This window comes from Polypterus senegalus, chromosome 11, assembly GCF_016835505.1.
Source record: "Polypterus senegalus isolate Bchr_013 chromosome 11, ASM1683550v1, whole genome shotgun sequence".
Classification (NCBI taxonomy): Eukaryota; Metazoa; Chordata; class Cladistia; order Polypteriformes; family Polypteridae; genus Polypterus; species Polypterus senegalus.
The window spans coordinates 149900522-149921150 of NC_053164.1; the positions used below are offsets into that span (position 1 = coordinate 149900522).

The 20629-nt window shown below is 39.5% G+C and overlaps 1 protein-coding gene across 2 annotated transcripts in view; it reads right to left on the minus strand.

Moving 5' to 3' along the window:
* Window positions 1-18868, minus strand: part of reln (reelin) — a 163565-nt gene extending 144697 nt beyond the window's left edge. For both annotated transcript variants that reach the window (XM_039769861.1, XM_039769860.1), the window contains exons 1-3: window positions 18487-18868; window positions 9890-10000; window positions 4193-4328 (exon numbers count right to left, since the gene is read on the minus strand). In XM_039769861.1, the coding sequence (XP_039625795.1) occupies window positions 4193-4328; window positions 9890-10000; window positions 18487-18730 (491 nt within the window). In that variant the 5' untranslated portion in view covers window positions 18731-18868. The remainder of the gene's footprint in view (window positions 1-4192; window positions 4329-9889; window positions 10001-18486) is intronic.
* Between the last annotated feature and the right edge of the window lie 1761 nt (window positions 18869-20629).

A 20629-nucleotide genomic window follows, 5' to 3' on the forward strand; every position in this document is an offset into this window, starting at 1 on the left:
TATGCATACATGTGTGCATTGTACCAACTGTATCATTATATTGTACCAATGATCCTGGGTAGGATGGCCAGCTCGTAAAATCCTTAACTAAATTTCCACTTGCCTTTCACCACCATGAGAAATGGATAATAGCCCACATTAGTGTTAATATGCCGTTAAATACCCAAGGTAGTGTGCAGCTCATTGATGGCTGAGAAATACCAGACCTGCAATCTCCTGCTCAAATGTCCCGGTAGCCAAAAAGCTAAGTGCCGACAAGACAGGTATGACACGGCTTATTGTTGTTGCCCTTTTCAGAATATGATCCATAATACAGTAGTGCATAATGCACCAGAATGGGTCTGGGTAGTCTACAACAACTAATCAACCATTCATCACTCTCAGTCAACACATCAGCATGATCCCGGAATCTATGCTCTCTCCTCAGTGTGACTTGAGCCAAATCATGCAGTGGTGCATGATCAGCCATTGTTACGTTCAGTCAAATCAGGTTCAAAGCAATGCCCTTTTATAGGAAAACACACTCAATTAGGTACCGACTTGTGTGATGCGTTTACTGAAAAACAAAACAAGAATGTTGTTGAACAATTATCAGACCAGTAGCTAACCTGACAGAGATTTAATTGAAAGGATGTGATATATTGCATATTTATACAATATGTATTTTATTCATTTAAATGTATTTTGTGCAAATGTGTTTTTTTTTTTATTATTTACACACACCCTATGCTTGGTCCTGAACATGTGCAAGATCCATTCACTTTTATGAACAGACAGTCCTTACTAAAACATGAATAAATAGTGGATTTTCCCTCTACAATGAATAACTTAATTCTGCTCATGTTTCATGAATGAGACCCCTTGAGTGTGGAACCAGTTCTTATTCCAGTTTTGGTAAACCTTCCTTCTTCCTCTTCAGAAATAATGCCTCATGTCATTACATCTATTTTCACTCGTCCCCACATATTCACTCATCTATTAGCCATTGGAGAATGGCATTGTTGGTAGCAGCTACACTTGTCTGCACTGAGTGGAAAAAAAAATATGGGGTGCTGTAAAATAGCTAATTTATTACATCAATATTATTAACAAAAAATTGATAAATAAAAACACAGGGCAGTTAACTTTCTTTTTTCTATAACATTATCATTTTTCAATTGAATCAGTCACAGCATTTTTCAGATATTGTGGTATTTACTTTTTTCTATTATAGAGTGCATTTTTCAACCCTTAAATACTGAAATGTCTTTTCTAGGCAGACACCTACTGTCCAATCCTGCCAATTTAACTAAATGCGAAATATTAGTTTTGTTGACGAATGAGTCAGTCAGTCAGCTTTATATACTGTACAAACACACATATACATATATATTTATACATATACATAATATTATTACACATACATAAAGAAATATACAAACATACACAGCCTTATACAATAGATATGTAAACATTTGGATTGTATTGAAAACTAGCCACATTACCTGTTGAAGACAGGTAAGAGAAGAACTTTAAAAATTTTAAATATCTCTTGCACTGTGTACCGCCAGTGCCTTTTCTCTGTATTGCCACATGTCTGAACCTCTCTTGACCTTATATATCCTCACGTGTCTGAACTTCTCTTGACCTGCGCTCCCTCTGACAAGAACATTCCTGTACAGTTTGCTTCTCAGAATTTGTTGTTTTGAGGTGCCTTGCTCACCTCCCAGAATACTTCCTTTGCCTTTACTTTTGTTCCCAATGCGAGATTGACCAATCACACCAAAGCTAATCTGACCAATCAGATTAACTGTACTTACAAATATTTACTAGTAGTGTTTCTATCAGCTAAGGGAAATTACCGGTAGCTAAAGACAAGCCCTTTCTTTCTGTAGATGATTTTGAAAAATTAATTAATGCATTTGTCTCATCTCAGCTTAACTATTACAACTCACTATGAACTAGAGTTAATCAGTCATCTTTTGCTCATCTTCAGATAGTCCAAAATGCTATTGCCATGCTTCTAACAGGAATGTGAAAACTGAATCATTTCAGATGAATTTTAGTTCTCGTCACTGGCTTCCTGTTCGATATAGGATCAAGTTTAAAATTTTACTGTTTGCTTTTAAGTCTCTGAATGGTTTATCCCCTGCTTATCCTTCTGTTCTCTTATATCCTTATTCTCCTTCGTAGTCACTGAGGTCATCTTACCAGAAGTCATTGGTTGTGTCGAGATCTAGACTTAAGCTTAGAGGGACTGTGCTTTTGCAGTAGCTCCCCCTAAGCTTTGGAACAGTCTAGTCATCACTAACTTTGATTACTTTTAAAACTGAAAGTCTTTCTTTTTTCCTTAGCTTTTTAAACTTTTTATTTTATTTATATTATTACTTATACTATTTATTTAATCAGATTTGGTGTATTTAGTTCATCTATATACAGTATGTAATTGTGTATTTATAGAAGCTGTACATCACTTTGGTCAAATTCTGTTGTGTTAAATGTATTTTATAAATAAAATCGACTTGACTAGTTTACCTAACAGGAACAATATTGCAGAAAATTTTGTGTTAACAGGGTGTGCTGCAATTAAATAGAAATGTGCGTGTGAGGAGGTTTGTTTGGAAATGTGTATGATAGTCTGCATGTATAACATTGTCAGAGCTGTAGGGTAGTGTTCTTGTTTCTCTGCCAAAAAGAGAGGTGCTGCCTGTTTTTATGTGTAAAGAAATTATAAATGTGCATGCATTTCTCTGTCAGCAAATGAGACAGTGATTGAACTATCACTTGTAAGAGTAAAAAGTTGCATGTGAGTAGATATATGCTGTAGGTATGTGAAAGTGTGTTAAGGAAATAGGGCTAAAAGTATGTTGTTGTTGGTAATTTGGGTAACTAAGCAGTGACCAAGTATGTTTGAGCTAGCATGATGTTGTGCAAATAAACATGTATCAATGGATCAGATTATGACTATGCATTTAGAGGGATGTGAAGGTTTCTGCACAATCAGATGGGATAATATATAAGGATGTGAAGAAGAAAATGCTACATTTCTGTGGTTGCATATTACCAGACACAGCTGGTTACTGGGGTATGAACATCTGTGTGTTTGTAAACAGATGGAGTTAAAAGTATGTGTGTGTGTGTGTATATGTGAAAACGTGAATTTTTTACCATTTAGCTAATTATAGATAAACAAGAAATTTCATACATCCAGGTAAAGTCCATCGTATTTAAGCGCAATTTGCAATATTTTATTGGAAAATATTATTACCACCCTTTGTTCCAAAATGGATTTAGAATTGTAAATGAACTAGTTAAACTATTAAAGTTTCAGTTAATTTAAAAAAAAAAAAAATCAAACATTTATTCTGTCATATAAATGCAATATTTCTTTTTAGTTATCAGTTGATCAAGTAATAAGTTCAAATAATCTAATAATATTTTCAACATTCTTTCATTTACATAAATTCAGGAATACCTATTATGCCGAAAAGAAAGTGCAAGTTCACAGACTACCTGAACAACAATATCCTTGCTTTATCAGATTATATCAGACCAGTGACGACACACTGCACGATAACATGCAGTGAATACACTTGACTTGAGCATTCATAACTTTCATATTCTCTCTGTACGTTTAGCATTTGTTTGCTCAAAGTTTGATGCACTTGCTGCATCCTGAGCAGCTCTTTTTTTCTCCACCCTAGCAGCCCGCTTCTTCTCTTCTTTCGTCTGCATCTTTTCACATTAATACTGGTTAAGTCAGTGTTTGTGTTGCAATTACATTTTCCTTAATGTTTCACTTAAGCTGGCACTTAAGTCTTCAATCTGCCTTAAGAATGATTTAAGATATGAAGAGGTAGGGAACGTGACAGCAAAGGTGGTACAGATGAGAACGGCGCCCATACACATGCACTGCATGCCCGCCCTGCTGACCTCTGCCAAGGGTTTATTCTACAATTGGGGAAAAAAAAAGCGGATAGTAGACGTGATGTAGTATATGTTTACCAAATTTCAGGTCAATAGTTCAAACAGTTTGCGAGCTACAGGTGATTTAAAATCCTGGACAGAGAAATGGACAGCCCCAGTAGCGTATTATATAAGAAGACAGGTGTAACAAGAAGTGCATGGCCTGCAAGATAACATCTCTATACAAGGTAACAGTTGTATAAATATATATATATATATATATATATATATAGTATTATTCACTCACAGGAAGTTGATGCAGCCAGTGCCAGGGGGCGGGGCAATCCATACAAAATTTAATGAAGTTGTTGGCAGATGGCTGATGTACGAGGTAACAACACTGCAGACAAACTGGGTTCCAAACTGCCTTTCAGACAGGATTCCTGTAGAGAAATAGAGAAAAAAAAGAAAAAGGGAGAATAGTGCTGTGATACTGGTATCTCATAGTGGACACAAGCAGCAGTGGTTTCACCCAGCCTTTTTTCATCCAACCCTAAAAATCTAGACAACTCAGAAATAAAAAAAAATAAAAAACTTTTGCCAAAATTGTAACACACTTCTGATCTCAAAAGTACGCAAGTCCATTTAAAGCGCCTGTAATACTGGCAAATTCATATACTGTCTAGCACACTGGCAAGCTCAAAGGCAGGAGACGCTTTTGCAAACACAGCCAACTACAGTCTCTACCCACATCACTCTAGCTTCCAACAGTGACTATAACAAAAGCAATGACACAGAAATATTCAGTTCCAAAAAATAAGGAATAAATAATAGCCTATTTTTTTCTGGAGTTTTCATCCAAATATCATAAAATAATTTTCATTGAGGTGTCGTTAGAGCTGTACTGGCTACAAAGATTGATTATTAAGCACTTAACAAAATGTTTTTAATTACATTTTTTCCTGTTTTTGTGTTTATGCAAATATCTGCATAAACATGAACAAAAGCTGTTTTAACTTCTTTAACTAATTTACAGACCCCTCTTGTACTATGCCAACAGATCTGGCAAAAGGGAAAGGCTGGCTAAGTTGTAGATAGTTACAGGTGCTAATGTAGTTGTCAACCAGCCTAAGAAGCACTCACTGTATAAATGTTTTCATTATGCTTTCACTTTCAGGACTATTTCTCTTTACATTTACACTACACTAGTAAAAGTACTCAACCTTGTCAACATGCACCTGCCCCTTCATTCCGTGCAGTGTCAGATTTACAGACCCATCTCTACTTTGTCATCTTCTCTTGGCTACTGTAAGTAGGGTTGACCACTTGAATATTTGGTCAGTATGTATACATCAGAAAATATATCCACATGGGAAGGTGGACCTTTCACTCCATATCAGGTGGTACTCATCACTTTGATTAATTCAATAACATCAAATGGAAAGAGATCGGGCAGGAAGCAGATTGAAAGGCGTTTTGTCATCGTCAATATTATCTTGTTGAGCAGCTGCTCTCGAATTCTGGGTACACGCTAGAGACTCCTGATTTATGACGCATCGCACGAAAGCCATTAAGTGGTGAGGTGTTTAGGGCGCCTGCTATTTAATAACGTTGCAAGCAGTGAAATGTAATCATCACCTAATGTAACGTCGACCCAGCAATCTCCCCAGTCTCCTTCCCTTTGTTAAACACAGTGATTTATGTGAGGCTGCAGAAAGGGGCACGCTGGAGAGTGCGATTAACAAGAATGACTGATTGAAACATGAAAGAGTCCAGCAGGGCCTCGAGTCCTTCTCATGCTGCCCACTGACCCATTTCAGAGTCATCAAAGGACTGCAATTACACGCTGTTAGCATCAGCACAATGTGTGGGGGTGGCAAGGGTGCCGTTGTGCGGTCACTGCAATATTCTAGTGCACCCATTTTTCTGGGGACAAAAATTGGAGGGGATACATTAAAACATTCTGGAAACAGAGACAATATGGACATTCAAGAACCAGGAAAATATGGGGTAGAAACATTCAGAAACTAGATGAAAAACTTTGAATAATTGGTGAAGGTGAAAAAAAAAGACACAAAAAACTGGAAAACAGCCTGGGAAACTATAAAACCAAATAAACTGGTGTGAATAGATTCATTAACTAGATAACGTGACATGGAAACATTACTTATAATTTTTTCAAGAATACAGAATATCTAAATTGCAGGAGTCAGTAAGCTGTTATTAAACATAGGCCCATCTGCAGACTATCATTGGCCAAACAATGAAATCACTCGAGAGAGATACAACACCTTATAATCACTATCTGTTGGCAGCAGTGGGATGCAAGACACAGGATTCCATTCCCATTTTGAAAATTAAGAGAAAATTCAATGTGAATGTATGTCAATTATACTGTAAATTTTCATAGGACTGGAGAGATATCTTCATATGATGGATGTTTAAACACTGCTGTAGAACTATTATATGCAGGTTTAAGACAATGTAGTATAATAGGTAAAGGATTACATATACACTGTGACAGGTTTATAGTGAGACAGATTAAAATCTCTTTTTCAGGACAAAGTTCATCTGTAACTATGCTGTTAAAGAAAAGTTCTCCTTGCACTGTTTTTTTACCATTTCTCTGCCCACACACTGATTTTCAGCTATGGGATGAAGCAAATTCAAAAAACGGACCACTGAAATGGAGTCCAACTGGATAGAAGAGAGCGATTTGATGCAAATGAGTCACCAGCAGGAGATGTAATCCTGGATTGAAATGAAAACTAATGGCATTGGATGCCGCTCTTCCTTAATGAAATGCAGTGTTTCATCCAAAAAGCAGTATTTACCTTTCCTACAATTTGTGAAGCACACAAAGAGACAGCAGTTGCTTTGCTTAACTGCTGGTTATCATGGATAAGGCAAAATATTGTGAACAAAATCTGTGCCCTGAAAAGGTGACAGAGGGTACATGGTGATTAAAAAAAAAATGAAGGCAAAGAAAGATGGATGCAAAAAGCAAGGCTTCACATAGTGGGTGCACAAAGGTGAAATGCAAAAAAACATTCAACAACAGATTACATAAAACAGCTGAATGAGTTAAAGAAGGCCAGATCAATAAGGGACAAAGCCTGAGAGCACCAAAGTGACACAGTAACATAAAGTAACAAAAAAAGACTGAAGAAGATAAAGGAGCAAAAGTATACTGAAAGGGCAAGTAAATTGGTGGTGGAGAAAGTAACAGGATCAGTGATAAAGAAGGCCAGGCCCAGAGACATCTGATGTGATCTCTTGTGACTTGTAATTCTAATTAATCTAATGTGACTCTAGAAAATTTAGCCCAAACTAATGCTGCTGTCATCAGGAACATGACAGCCAGGGTGAGACATCAAGCAGCTCTTCTGGCCGCTAGGCCAGGGACATTGAAATTTACAGCCCTTTGCTACTGGAAAGTGGGCTATTTCTCATTGGCAAGTGGATGTGCTATCAACCACTTAGTCCAAAAGACTAATTCCATGGTACAAGTGAAATCGGGGAGCCATGGTGACATTATTTGCACTTTATGAGTGCATTCTTCTCCACTTCTTCATGTTAAGTTTTAATCTAATTTTACTTTTAATGTAGTCTGACTCTCACTAATTATCAAGTTCCTGATTAATAAATTTGATATGACTTGCGCCGATTTGGAAGGAACCTCGCTCCAGACAATTTAGTCACCCCACCAACCAGAGCTGTTGGCAGCATAGCAAGGCTCACAGTTTGGCCAGTGTCCCAGAAGTGGCTTCTCATGGCCATCATGCCTGGGCCAGTAACACATTACTGCTGCTTGATAGAGCTCAAGCTTCTGCTAGCTCGCAGCTTGCATTATCTTTGCCGGCAACGGGAAACAGTCCAACAGGCAGGAGAGCATTAGGGTGTGTGTATATGTGTGCTAGAGATAGTCATAAGAATTTTGTGTATGCGCATGTCACACTGACAGATTTAAATAATGGAGTTATGTCTGATGTTTTGCGAATTGGGGTATATATCTGTGGTTCATTATGTATGACACTAAAATATGTTTATAAGTCAGTGTATCCAAGAGGTGTGTACAAGTGATGTTGTGTGAAACAGAGATATAATGTTTATGTGTGTACCAACTGTAGGCAACTCTGAAATGCTTATAATCATATGTGACATATGTGGTGAGATACAGACATGTGATTAGGATGCCCTGGAAATAGACGTTTGTAGATGGCAGGTGAGGAAAGGTAAAAAGGGAAGACCTAAGATGACAGGAATAAGCATACTGTACTTAAAGGACCTACAAAAAAACAGTTACTCACTATGAAGAATAAATGAAGCGAGAAGGCTGGTCATAACTGATGGAATTGCTGGTTTTATAAAATAAAAAGAAAAAAAAAAAGGAAAAACAGATTACCAACGTATGGTCATATGAGGCTTTATATGAAGGGAATATAAGCTTGTGGATGACTGAAGAGCAGAGCTTACCAGAGTGTGCAGAACTGCAGAATATGCAGGCAGAAAGGGGTGAGGTCATACTAATCTTTCCTTACAAGTCAGAACAGTGACCCCAAGATATAAGAACACCCGCTACTTGATAATGACACAACTCATTAGGCTCAACAAGGCACCATCACATCTGCCAGATAAGGCCTCATTAAATACACATCCTGTCTCAGAGAATGCACACTTTGGAGACAGTGCTTGGGAACCAGAAGCAAGAGTCTCTGGGTAGTGTCACACAAAAGGAACATGCATTCCTATAGTGCTTTGGGCTCGTAGCAAGGCTTTTATTCTTTTGCTCAAAAAACAAGAAAAAACCCTAGGACTTCGGCGAAGCTGAAAACTTATCAGCCCACATCCCTACGCTATGCTGACACCCAAAAAAGATGGGTCAATGACAGCAAAAAAAAAAAAAAAAATTAATAATTTTGGGGTCATCTAAGTTCAAGAAGTGGAAATTTTTCCTGTTACATAAGCAACATGGCAGATAAACAGATTGCAAAATGAAATCTAACTGGTAGAGAGACTTGCAATCCCCCATTTACATCTCTTATCAAGATGAGATAAGTCTTACTCAAAGTAAAAACAGAGATGGACAGAGAGTAATTTTCATCTTAAAGTATGAATAAAGGAATAGAACACCCATTGAGTCAAACCTGGGCAGTGGAGCAGTGTAAAATTATGGGGGTGGCAAAGTAAGATGGGGTAATGTGCTAGGCTGAGTGGGCACCTGCCAGCAAATACACATATATATACCCACACACACACACTTAAGCCTTAGATGGTGACGCCCCCTCTGCTTAGAGAGTCTTCTCACTAGCTATTCCTTTTATAGCCGCGGGTACTCAAGTGGGCGGGTGGCAGCTCCATGAAAATGCACACTTTACTGAAATTTCAATCCATTATTGCTAAAAAGTCACAATGATTATGTGTCTTTCTGTGCTTTTCTAAAGATGATTTAGGATTCATTAAAGTACTAAAAATAAAAAGTGTGTCCTTTATCTACTAATCCCTGCTATTGCACAGTCATCCCCTGCTGCTCAGCACTTCAGAAGACCCTGACATTGCATACTGTGATGAGGTGCTGCATAAAATGTGAAAGGTTATGTAGATGAGGGAAGTCATATAGCTGTGAGTATGTTTAAATGGCTACTTAGTTGTCAAGAATCTACATAGCTCCGAGAAGACTCTTAGCTTTAAGGAGGCATGATGCTGCAAAAAGATATGCAGACATAAGGGGATAACCATAATATAACAAGGCCTCAGGGTGTTGTAGATTTAATGGGCTATGTAACTTGAAGGGGTCAGCTACTGTACTTTGTAAGGAATGTATAGAAGGGAGTTAACTAATATAGCCATAAATTATGTTTTCCATAATTAAATCAAGATGACTTTAGCCTTGAGTATCCTATCAGCCACTGTCAATTCCAAGCCCCCTCTGCCCCTTCCAGGCCAACTGATACATCAGAATCATGACAAGAAAAGGTAATGCTGAGCAAGAGTCAAAACTTACCAAAGCCAAAGGAGCCTGGACCTGCGACACTGGCTGCTGACTGGACAGTGGTGGCCGTATAAAGTCCTGTTACCAGGAGACCATCAAAGTGGGTGCTAGTGGAAATGGTCACTGAAAGAAAAATATAATAATAAATATATATCACAGGCAACTAGGTGACTGGAAATAGTTGGGTTATTTGTTGATTCATGTAATTTATATTTAATGCTTTGGCAACACAATTTAACCCAATTCCAATGAAACAGATTACATTTAAACTTGATAAAGATAAGCTAAACTCTTGAATAGATCTACTGGATACTTAATTCTCTGAAAGACAGCCTGGTTTTATCTCCTCTCCTGCCAGACTCACTGGCTTACATAAAACACCAGTAGGGGCAAAATGTGAAAGCTGTAGTACCAGGTAACATTTAAAACCAGCCAGCATACATATGCTTGCACACACACAACCACCTATTAAGGAACTTTCAGTTCTCTTTCTAATACAAGCCGTAATTTCTGTTTGGAAAATTTTCTAAGAGGACACAATCCGAACCAAAATCCACTTAAATAAGAACTAAAAACCTGAATTGGAGTATTTTATTTACAAATCCTGTACTACAACCCAATGACAACTGCACACATACCTCCCACCTGTCTTCCATGAATCTTAAAATCTGCCGCTATCTTGTTGAAGTCATTGTTTTTGTATATTGTTCAGGCCCAATATCTCTTCCGTCATTGCAACCAAATGCCTTAATTTTGGAATTTTTAAGCATTTCCTAGTGATGTGTGTCACTCTCATTAGGTTTCACATGCTTTATGGTGAAAGTTGTTTTGTCCACTGCCTATCATTTCTCTGTTCTCTGTGTGACCACGTCTCATTATTTACTTCAACAAAACCATTTGCAGGATAATTTACACATGCCAAATGTAACAACATGCTAATGCTTCTGGATTTAAATTTTCCCAAACACACTCTCTCCTTCCTCTCTCTTCTCACTGCCTCCACATTTCAGTCACCCCACCCACTAGTGTCAAGTCATGGGTGTGAGAGTGTGTCAGTATTTCCAGTGGCAGACGCTACCGCTGTGGTTGACTTGCTCTTTTTTTTTCCCCTGCACAGCAGAGTGCGCAAGTCAGGAATGAAGCTTTTGTGATAAAAATAACTTTGCCAACTTACCAAGTGCGAGGTGCGAAGCAGATTGCCGCCCGCTCAGCCTGCTGATCTCCACTTGTTACAGCTGGCCTGCTCCCTAGCGGTTTGGGCTACGCCAGGTTCTCTGCCACCAACAGTGGGGCCCAGCTGGCTAGACATCCAAAGAGAACTACATCCTTCACTAAACATGCTACACCCCCCCACACCCAGACTGTAGAGTCCCTGGGAGTAAGGCAGCTGGGAGTCAACAGAGAGATGCTGAATGGAAGGCATGAATAATTCAGAAGAGGGCCATCATAATGAAACAAACGTGGGTGTTAGTGGCACGTGTGCGCTGACCCACAATAAATAAAGGGCAATGCAGATTCAAACATAGGTTCTATACCTTGATAGAGTGGACAAATGGGAGGGCAGGGGTACTAACTGCCCTTCTATTGCTCTGATCTGGATTTAGGCAATTAGTCAGGAAGCCAGTTATCCTCACAAATCCAGGAACAGTCACAGGTTTGGCTAGACCCAAGGACTGGTGGAAATGGGAGTGGGGGGGTGTCCCCTCTTCTAATCTCTTCTCACTTACTGGTGGGCATATTAAAAACCCTTCCCCCAAAGAAGAATGATGATCTAATGGATTGAACTAGGTGGGGGCAATACAAAGGTCATGACCCAGGCTAGAAAAAGAGAGCTATTAGCTGAATATTTCATCAGTTCCACATCAGCAAGCAGGTGCCTCATAACAAGAGTGAGCACAACTTCACACAGCACACAGAAAAAAAAAAATCAGGTTGCAAAAAACATTCTAGATGGATATAAAAAAATAATAATGTACTGTATATACTGTATCCCAAAAGCAATAAAATGTATTCTCTGTAATACAGAAGGTGCTCAAAAAAAATAAATTTGACAAAATCATAAATTAAAAAATCTCTTAGATTGTTCTAAAAGATGCACTTGAACCACCAGGTTTTATGGTTCTAATGTAAATAATCTTTTCTAAGTATCTTGTTTTGTAAGCATCACATGAGTGTCAAAACACCTTTGGAAAAGGACACAGCTCAATCTAAGGGCTTTATAATGTATTTTGATGATCACAAGACTGCTTAGCAGCTATATATGTCGTTCTTAGAGATACACAAGCAGTTTTGAGTTTGATTTTATACAGGTAAATGCCATAGATCATTTTCACACCTATACAATGAGTGTCAAATGTCAGAAAATACATAACAGCCATACAAATCATTCTCACAGCTACAAAATATGTTCAGAAAAATCACACAGGACACTTCAACAACAATCCAATTCATTATCATAATTACACAATCAGCTCTGAATATCAACCCACTCAAACCAACAAAAACGTATTCACAAAGATGTACAGAACTTTCAAAAGATAAACTCAGACACTCTTTTCCCATGATGCACGCAAACAAATCACGCAGCAAATACTGATAAATTTCACAATAAACTGACAACTCTGTACATGTCCTAGCCAGAGCAAAGAAAACAAGCCCAAAGAGTCACACAGCACAATGGAATAGTGTACAACTGACTCTTGGATTACATAAAATAATAAAAAAAGAATATAATTATGTATTACATTCAATCAACTTATATATCAACACATTACCAAGTTTGGAAGGTCTCTAGGCACATTTGGAAACATAAAGACCTCTCACTTAAAAGCAAGGAATTCCAAATCATATAACAAGTTTAGAACAATACGTAAACCATTTTTGTGAAACACAGGTAAGTATGAGGTTTGCAGAACAAAAAAAAGGACACTATTCATGCTGACTAACACACAAGATCTTTTATGTACATAAACACACTGGCAAGACTATATTACACCTTCACAGGGATACAAAATGAGGAGTTAAAAAGCATATGGCACAAACTAGAACCATTATATCATGCCTAAAAAAAAATTTACCCCTTGGAGTTTTTCAAATTTTATTGTCACACAGAATTAGATCACAGTGGAATTAATGTGTTTTTTGACACAGATCAACAGGAAAACAAAACTTTAATGTCAAAGTATAAACCGATCTCTGTAAAGTGGTATAAATTAATTAGATGCAAAACACAAAATAAATTGTTGCATAAGCATTCACCCAGTTCAAGTGAATATTTAGTTGATGCACCTTTGCGAGCAGTTTCAAGCATGTTAGAATGACACCTCTAAATCATCACTGATGCAGCAAATTGATTTTAGAAGAAAGATAATTAGTTAAGGGGGCAGTACGGTGGTGCAGTGGTTCGCTTCCTGGGTCCTCCTTGTGTAGAGTTTGCATGTTCTCCTCGTGTCTGTGTGGGTTTCCTCCGGGCGCTCCAGTTTCCTCCCACAATCCAAAGACATGCAGGTTAGGTGGACTGGCGATTCTAAATTGGCCCTAGTGTGTGTGGGTGTGTTTGTGTGTGTCCTGCGGTGGGTTGGCACCCTGCCCAGGATTGGTTCCTGCCTTGTGCCCTGTGTTGGCTGGGATTAGCTCCAGCAGACCCCCGTGACCCTGTGTTTGGATTCAGCGGGTTAGAAAATGGATGGATGGATGGCTGGATGGATAATTAGTGAAATGGAGATGGTAGGCAGGTAGGTAGATAGGTAGACAGATACTTTATTAATCCCCAAAGGAAATTCACGTACTCCAGCAGCAGCATACTGATAAAAACAATATTAATTAAAGAGTGATAAAAATGCAATATAAGTTAAAAAATGCAAGGAGAGAGTGCGAGGCAGGTATAACAGTCTATATTCTTGTATAGTGGCAATGTTTACCCCCCTGCCCTGCCCCCCGCCCCAAGGGGTGGAATTGAAGAGTCGCATAGTGTGGGGGAGGAACGATCTCCTCAGTCTGTCAGTGGAGCAGGACAGTGACAGCAGTGTGTCGCTGAAGCTGCTCCTCTGTCTGGAGAGGATACTGTTCAGTGGATGCAGTGGATTCTCCAAGATTGACAGGAGCCTGCTCAGCGCCTATTGCTCCGCCACAGATGTCAAACTGTCCAGCTCCGTGCTTAAAACAGAGCCTGCCTTCCTCACCAGTTTGTCCAGACGTGAGGCGTCCCTCTTCTTTATGCTGCCTCCCCAGCACACCACCGCATAGAAGAGGGCGCTCGACACAACCGTCTGATAGAACATCTGCATCATCTTATTGCAGATGTTGAAGGACGCCAGCCTTTTAAGGAAGTATAGTTGGCTCTGTCCTCGATTGAACAAAGCATCAGTATTGGCAGTCCAATCCAGTTTATCATCCAGCTGCACTTCCAGGTATTTTTAGGTCAGGGAATATGTATACATGTATATATGTAGTCAGGGAAGAAGTAATAAGTTACAGAGTGGCTCAGATTGGAGAGACTGTGTGCAGAGTGGCAGAGATAAAGCCATTTTCTATAATGAGCTTTTTGGCCATCAGACTAAATGGCATGTTTGGTGTAATCTTAAACAATGCCAATAATTAAAAACACATCATCCCCACTGACAAGCATCGTGGTAGAAACATGTTTGAGGAAGCTTCTCTGCAGCAGGCCCCAGAAGACTTGTGAGGGTAGAGAGTAAAATGAATGCAGTAATATACAGGGAAATACTTGAGGAAAATGTGATGCAGTCTGTGAGAAACCTGTGTCTTAGGAGAAGATCGGTTTTCCAGCAAGACAATGACCCCAAGTATAAAACCAAAGCTACACAGGAATAGTGTCATAAAAACAACAAAGTTAATGTCCTAGGGTGGCTGATTCAGAGACTAGAAGTCATCCAATTTAGAATTTGAAAAAAGGCTGTTTACACACATGCAACCAGACAGAACCTGAACGGTTTGGCAAAGAAGAAGGGGAAAAACTGCAATGTCCAGATATGTCATCTGGGTATGTCAAAGATGCATCTATTAAATAGTGACTTGAAGGGAGTAAATACTTATGATTATTTATTTTGTTTTTTATATTTGTAATTAATTTAAATTACTATGCAAAGATCTTTTTTCACTTTAACATTAAAGTATTTTTCTGCTATGGTCAGAAAAGCCAAATTAAATTCACCGTGATTTCATTTTGTATAATAACATATGAAAACATCTAAGGAGGTGATTACTTTTCATAGGCACTGTGCAATTACACAATAGCAATACAATTTACTATACAACACATTTTCATGTCTTCACAAAAAGTCTCAAACCTTACAGTATATATTTAGAACGCAGTAAAATTCAGCCACAGAGCATCTCACAATTAACAATAGCATTACAACTCAGGCACAGGACTTCAAATGTATCCACAACCACATTATCCAGAGGGTCCTGAAATACAAGTCATCCTCTCATGCTCTTAAACTGTGACAGTGCTTATTTTGCAGAACAGTGTGAACCTCTCACAAAAATGTCACCCTAAGATTATTAGCAAGTCACTGACCTGCAGCACTTCCTGTCTCCTTACACAGCGCCACCAGTATAGAAGCAAAGCAGATAAGAAATGAACTGAAAAGTTGCACAGGGTTAGAAAACTACAGACTGTGGTTCATTAAAAGCACTGCAAGCAATTTCTCTGAAATGGCCAATTACATAGTGTACTATTTTTCTACACCATCTGATTGGTCATTAGCAGAGAGTGCCTGCTCTATCAAGCTGAATACATGGCACTAATGTTCAGCAAATCACTTGAAAAGAGCCTAAAGAGTCAGAAAAGAAATTCTATGACCATGACCCTATAAAAACCTGCAATGAAGACACACTGGTCACTGAACACTTTCCCCAAGGTGGGAGCAGCAATCCAGAACTCCCTACCTCTACCTGCCACTGAGCAAAAATGACGGGTGCAAGACCAGCCCTGCCCCCAGAATGGCAAGTCTTCAAGCCAAGTCTCGTAAATGAATTTGCAGCCTCTGAAACTCCCTGCGCCACCAAATAATTTATAAGGCAAGATCTGCGATGTGGCCTGTCAAGAAGGTACAGCATCTGAGTGCAGAAAGAAGGGTAGAAGACAAGAAGGAGAAAAGATGAAAATGCAGAATATGAGAGAGCAAAAATGAAAATGAGGAAGAGATTTACAGGGATAAGAAGGGTGATACAGGATGGAAGAAAGTAAAAATGGAGGCGAGGTTCATTGGTATGGGATAAAAACAATGAGGGAAACAGGGGCAAAGAGGAAGAGAGAAGTGGGGAGAAGAAAAAATCAAATGGAAGGGGCTTAAAAAAAAGACTAAATGGAAGAAACTAGAGAAAGGAAAAAAATGCAAAAGAGGGTGAGAAAAGGAAGAAAAATGAAAAGCACAATAGAAATGACAACAAACGCATATAAAAGGAAAGAGACAGGAAAAATGTTTGAGATGGAGAAAGGAAAGAAAACAAGGGGACAGGACATATTGTACTGATAATGATGTGCAAAGAAGGAGAGTGTGAATGGAAGAGACAGAAGAATGAGGAAAAAATAGGGCAAAAAGAAAGATGAGAAGAATATCAAGAAAAAAAATGAAGGGAAGATACCTAAAGGATAATGAGAAGCAAAATGAAATAAGCTGAAGGAAAAAAATTGAAGAAAGGTGAGACCCCAAAAAAGACAAGCAGAGATGGAGAATTTGAAAGGAATAGAAGAGGGATAACAGAAGCATAAATAGAGGCGGAAGACAGAGGAAAGACAGAAGCAGAACTGGACAGAACAAGAAGCTGATGAGACAGGGATAAATGAACACAATGACAGGAAGAACGGGAAGAAGGATGAGCTAAAAAAAACAAGTAAATATGAGGGAGAGATGAAAAAGAGGATGAAGATAAGTAGAATAGAAAAGACTGAACAAGATCAGTAAATAAGAGTCAGGATGGAATATAACAGGAAGTGGAAAATGAAGAAAAGAAGATGGGACAACAATTTAGAGGTTAAAAGGGAGAACAGGAAGAAGGCAGGTAGAAAGAAAATGATAAGGAGTTAAGGACAAATAAGAAAAACAGCATAAAGAAAAGGAAGAGGAGAAAAAGAGGGAGAAGAGGAGCCACAGAGAATAAGGTAGATAGGCAGATGTAAATGTGAGGCAGCAAAGACGATGTTGTGCTACAGAAAAGAACAAGTGTGAAAGAGACATAACAGAGGAGACAATGAAAAGAGGTAGAAAGAAAGGTTGAAAACAAAAAGACATAGAATGTAATAAAGGAGGATCCTGAGAGAATCATGAAGTGTAGAAGCATTTGAAAGTATGAGGTAGGAAAAGAAACAGCAATTGGAAGAAAGGAAAAAAGGAGAGACAGAAACTGCACAAAGAATGTGCCTTGAGAGAAAAAGGAAAAAAAAAAAAAAAAAGGATCAAGGGATACTAAGAGTGAGCCTCCTCTGTATCTCTAGCTAAACCTTGCCAGTGAAACACACTTGTCTTACCTCACCTTACTTTTCTTCCAACTGCCAATGCCACCCCGCCCCTCCCCAACCCCAGAGGTGGATAAGCAGAATGTAGACAGTGCCCTCCGGGCCTCCTGTGTGTGTGTGTGTATATATATATATATTTTTTTTTTTTTTATTTAAATTTTTTTAAACAAACTACCAAACATTACAGGAACACAACTGCAAACACACTTCCTAACAGATCCATACAAAAATAAAAACATTTTAAAATGCACACACACACAGCCCAAAAACAATAATATACAAAGACACACTTGCTATTCAATCATGCACACACACACAGACAGACAGACTTGCATGTACTCACACTCAAGCACAAGCTCTTACAACCCCTCTTCTATTATGCATACTTGACATGCTCCTATCTGTCCAATCTTTATTAAGATTGCTAACTGCCCCATGCAGAAGGAATGACAGCAAAACATAAGCACATACAGTAGTCTGTAAAAAAAATCACCAATTTTCTTCTCTGTGTTCTCATTTCAAAATATACTCTCTTACACACATGTCCAACTTATTTGTCTTCTAACACCACTAAGTAAGCTGAAAATTTGCACTATGGTACCCAGAAACCCACGGGAGCAGAGCTCCACCTGCTGCCCCCCAGGACCACACCATTCATTGTATGTCTCTAATCTCACTGTGCTAAGCTACAGATTAGACCTGTTTCATGCATGCTCACTAAATCATGTGTTCACTTTGATGCAAATGCAAAGAAAAAGTCTTTTGTGGCACCCGCACAACATGGGCTGCATTGGCCCAGGAGAAAGACAGATAAAGATACAGAGAGCTAACGTTTAATCTACAGGCTAGCTAGGCGCACAGTTTATTGGGAATAGGGGTTCATTCTTACACATCTGTCCCTAGTCTTAAAAGCCTCAAGTAGACATCACAATGAACCATGCTGGATGACCAGCTCACCACAGACAGACATAAAAACAAACCAACACTTAAGACAAATTATCTACCCCTTTTGTATTGCTATGCCTTGGGGTCTAGCCAACTTGCCACAGCTATTATCTCACTTTTGACCATGCTTGCATGGGAAAACTACTAAGGACAGTCCAGATGAAAGTGCTGCTGTACTCACCCTGGTACTCGTGTCCTGGGATGTAGGCTGCTGGATTGCCTGCGATCTGAAGAGAGATGAGCACTTCGCTCTGATCCTCAACACCTTCCAGATCGCCATGGTGGGTGCACAGAAAGAAGAAGGGATTAAAACGTGGGTAGTACCCAAGAGGAGCCCCCAGATCAGTGCTTCCAGTCCATGCCAAAGTCAAGACATTATATGACAGTGCCCCAAACAGAAGCAAAGCTTGCCGCTCCACCGCCATTCCACAAGCTGCCCCTAGCAGCTAAGCAAAGCTGTGCCTGGGCACGTGGGCACTTTGGAGTGATAGGATGGTGAGTCCCTTCCCACTCAGCACGATGAACAGCTCAGCTCACTCAGTTGCTTCCATGCACTGCCAGCTTCTCACTAAGAGCTGCTCGCACTTCCCTTAGCTTCCTTTAAATACAAAACCCCCGCACTGCAATCGGGGGGTTGGCCCTCCCTGCAATGTCCCCGCCCAGCCTGCCTCCTCTTTCTCTCTCACTTGTGTTGTCTGTCTCTCTCTCTCTCACTCGCTCGCTCCAGCCACACTGTGATCTGTCTTTGTGGCTGCCGTTTGGCTTGGTTTGGCTCCAAAGTGCCTCTGTCTAGCAGAAGTCATTGCCTGCCCTCTGTTTTACCTCCTGGTCTTCATTTTTTTAATTCGCGTTCATGCTGCATTATTCACCATGCTCCCCTTACTTCATTCTCAGCCTTCTGTATTTTTCTTTCTCCTCACATTTTCAACTCTATGCCAAGTCACTTGTACCTCAGCTCAATGCCCTTTTCCTAATCCTCTTACTCCTTCAGCATCCATGTCAAATTCTCTTCACTCCTTATTTACTACTTCCTATTTGAGGCTGCTTGAAGTACTGATTTAGACTCTTGCCCCATTACTTTTCTCCCATAATAATCCATACAAGTTTTGCATCAGCACTTCAATGTCTCATCCTTCTCTTTTAGACTCCATGCCAGTCTGTCTCACATCTGCAAAATTATTTCACATTCTATTTTAGCCCAACAATATATCCACATTCTCCTTCCTTTTCCTCATGTTCTCCCTCAGACTACATGTCCAAATTGCCTTAAGGTTCATAAGTCCTCCCCTTTCAGTTCTGACTTCTGGCTACAAACCAGTGTTTACAGCTTCAGACAGTTATGTCTTAGCTCAATATTTTTCTGCTACTCTTCCTCTTTTAGGCTCTCTCAGCTGTAACTTAACTCTAGTCTGCATCTTCACCCTTCTCCCTCCCAGTAAACAATCTGTGCTTTCCTTGCTTTGTTCACATACATGCCACCTTTGCCATATTTGTACAAGTTCTCTCTCGCACCCATGCCAGTCTCCTCAGCTTTGGTTTCCTTCTCTGTATCCTGCCTGCTGGCTCTTTTACTTCAGGACCAGAAGCGTTTCTGGTACTGTTGCAGCATAGCATACCCTGCTACTACTATTTTTTTTTGCTTTCTGCTGTTGATCCAAAGTTAGTATTAATCTACATTTTTCATCAGCTCAATGATGAAAATGCATCTCCCATCTCAAGATCCCAAAAGCCTCTCTATCTCCCTCGCACACACGCACACATACTCACTCACTCTCTCTCTCTGGCACACTATTTTTTTTTTTTCCAAACCCCCCTTTCTGTTCTCCTCAGCTCTTGCAACAAATGAGAAAACCAGACAGTGGGATCCACCCCAAAGCCACTTAAGGCAGTGCTTTGTCAGACAGGAGCCGACTGGCTGCTCTTTAGCTGGCAAGGATGAATGTACCCATTTTTACCACTACCGCAAGAATAGAGACACAGAGGCAACTAAACATATATACACAAGCCTGGGAGAGGAGTCCACATCGTCTGCTTCCCAAGACTCATACCCAGCTATTAGGAAGGAGTCAAAGTAGGACTTCGTTGTGCTTCAAACCAGTTCCAGTTGCCTTGATACCAGGATCAATATTTTTGCATTAGGAACCGCGTGTTTGTCTCTCCAGCTTATTGAAGTCCCTTGCATTTTCATGCCACACAACTTGGTAGCACCAAACTGGACTTTGTTTAGCAGAAGTGAGAAAACGGGGAATAACACCGCTAGGAGAAGAGTGGCGCTGTCATAATTCTGACGGGATACAAGAAAGGCATCGCTGTTAAACGGTTGG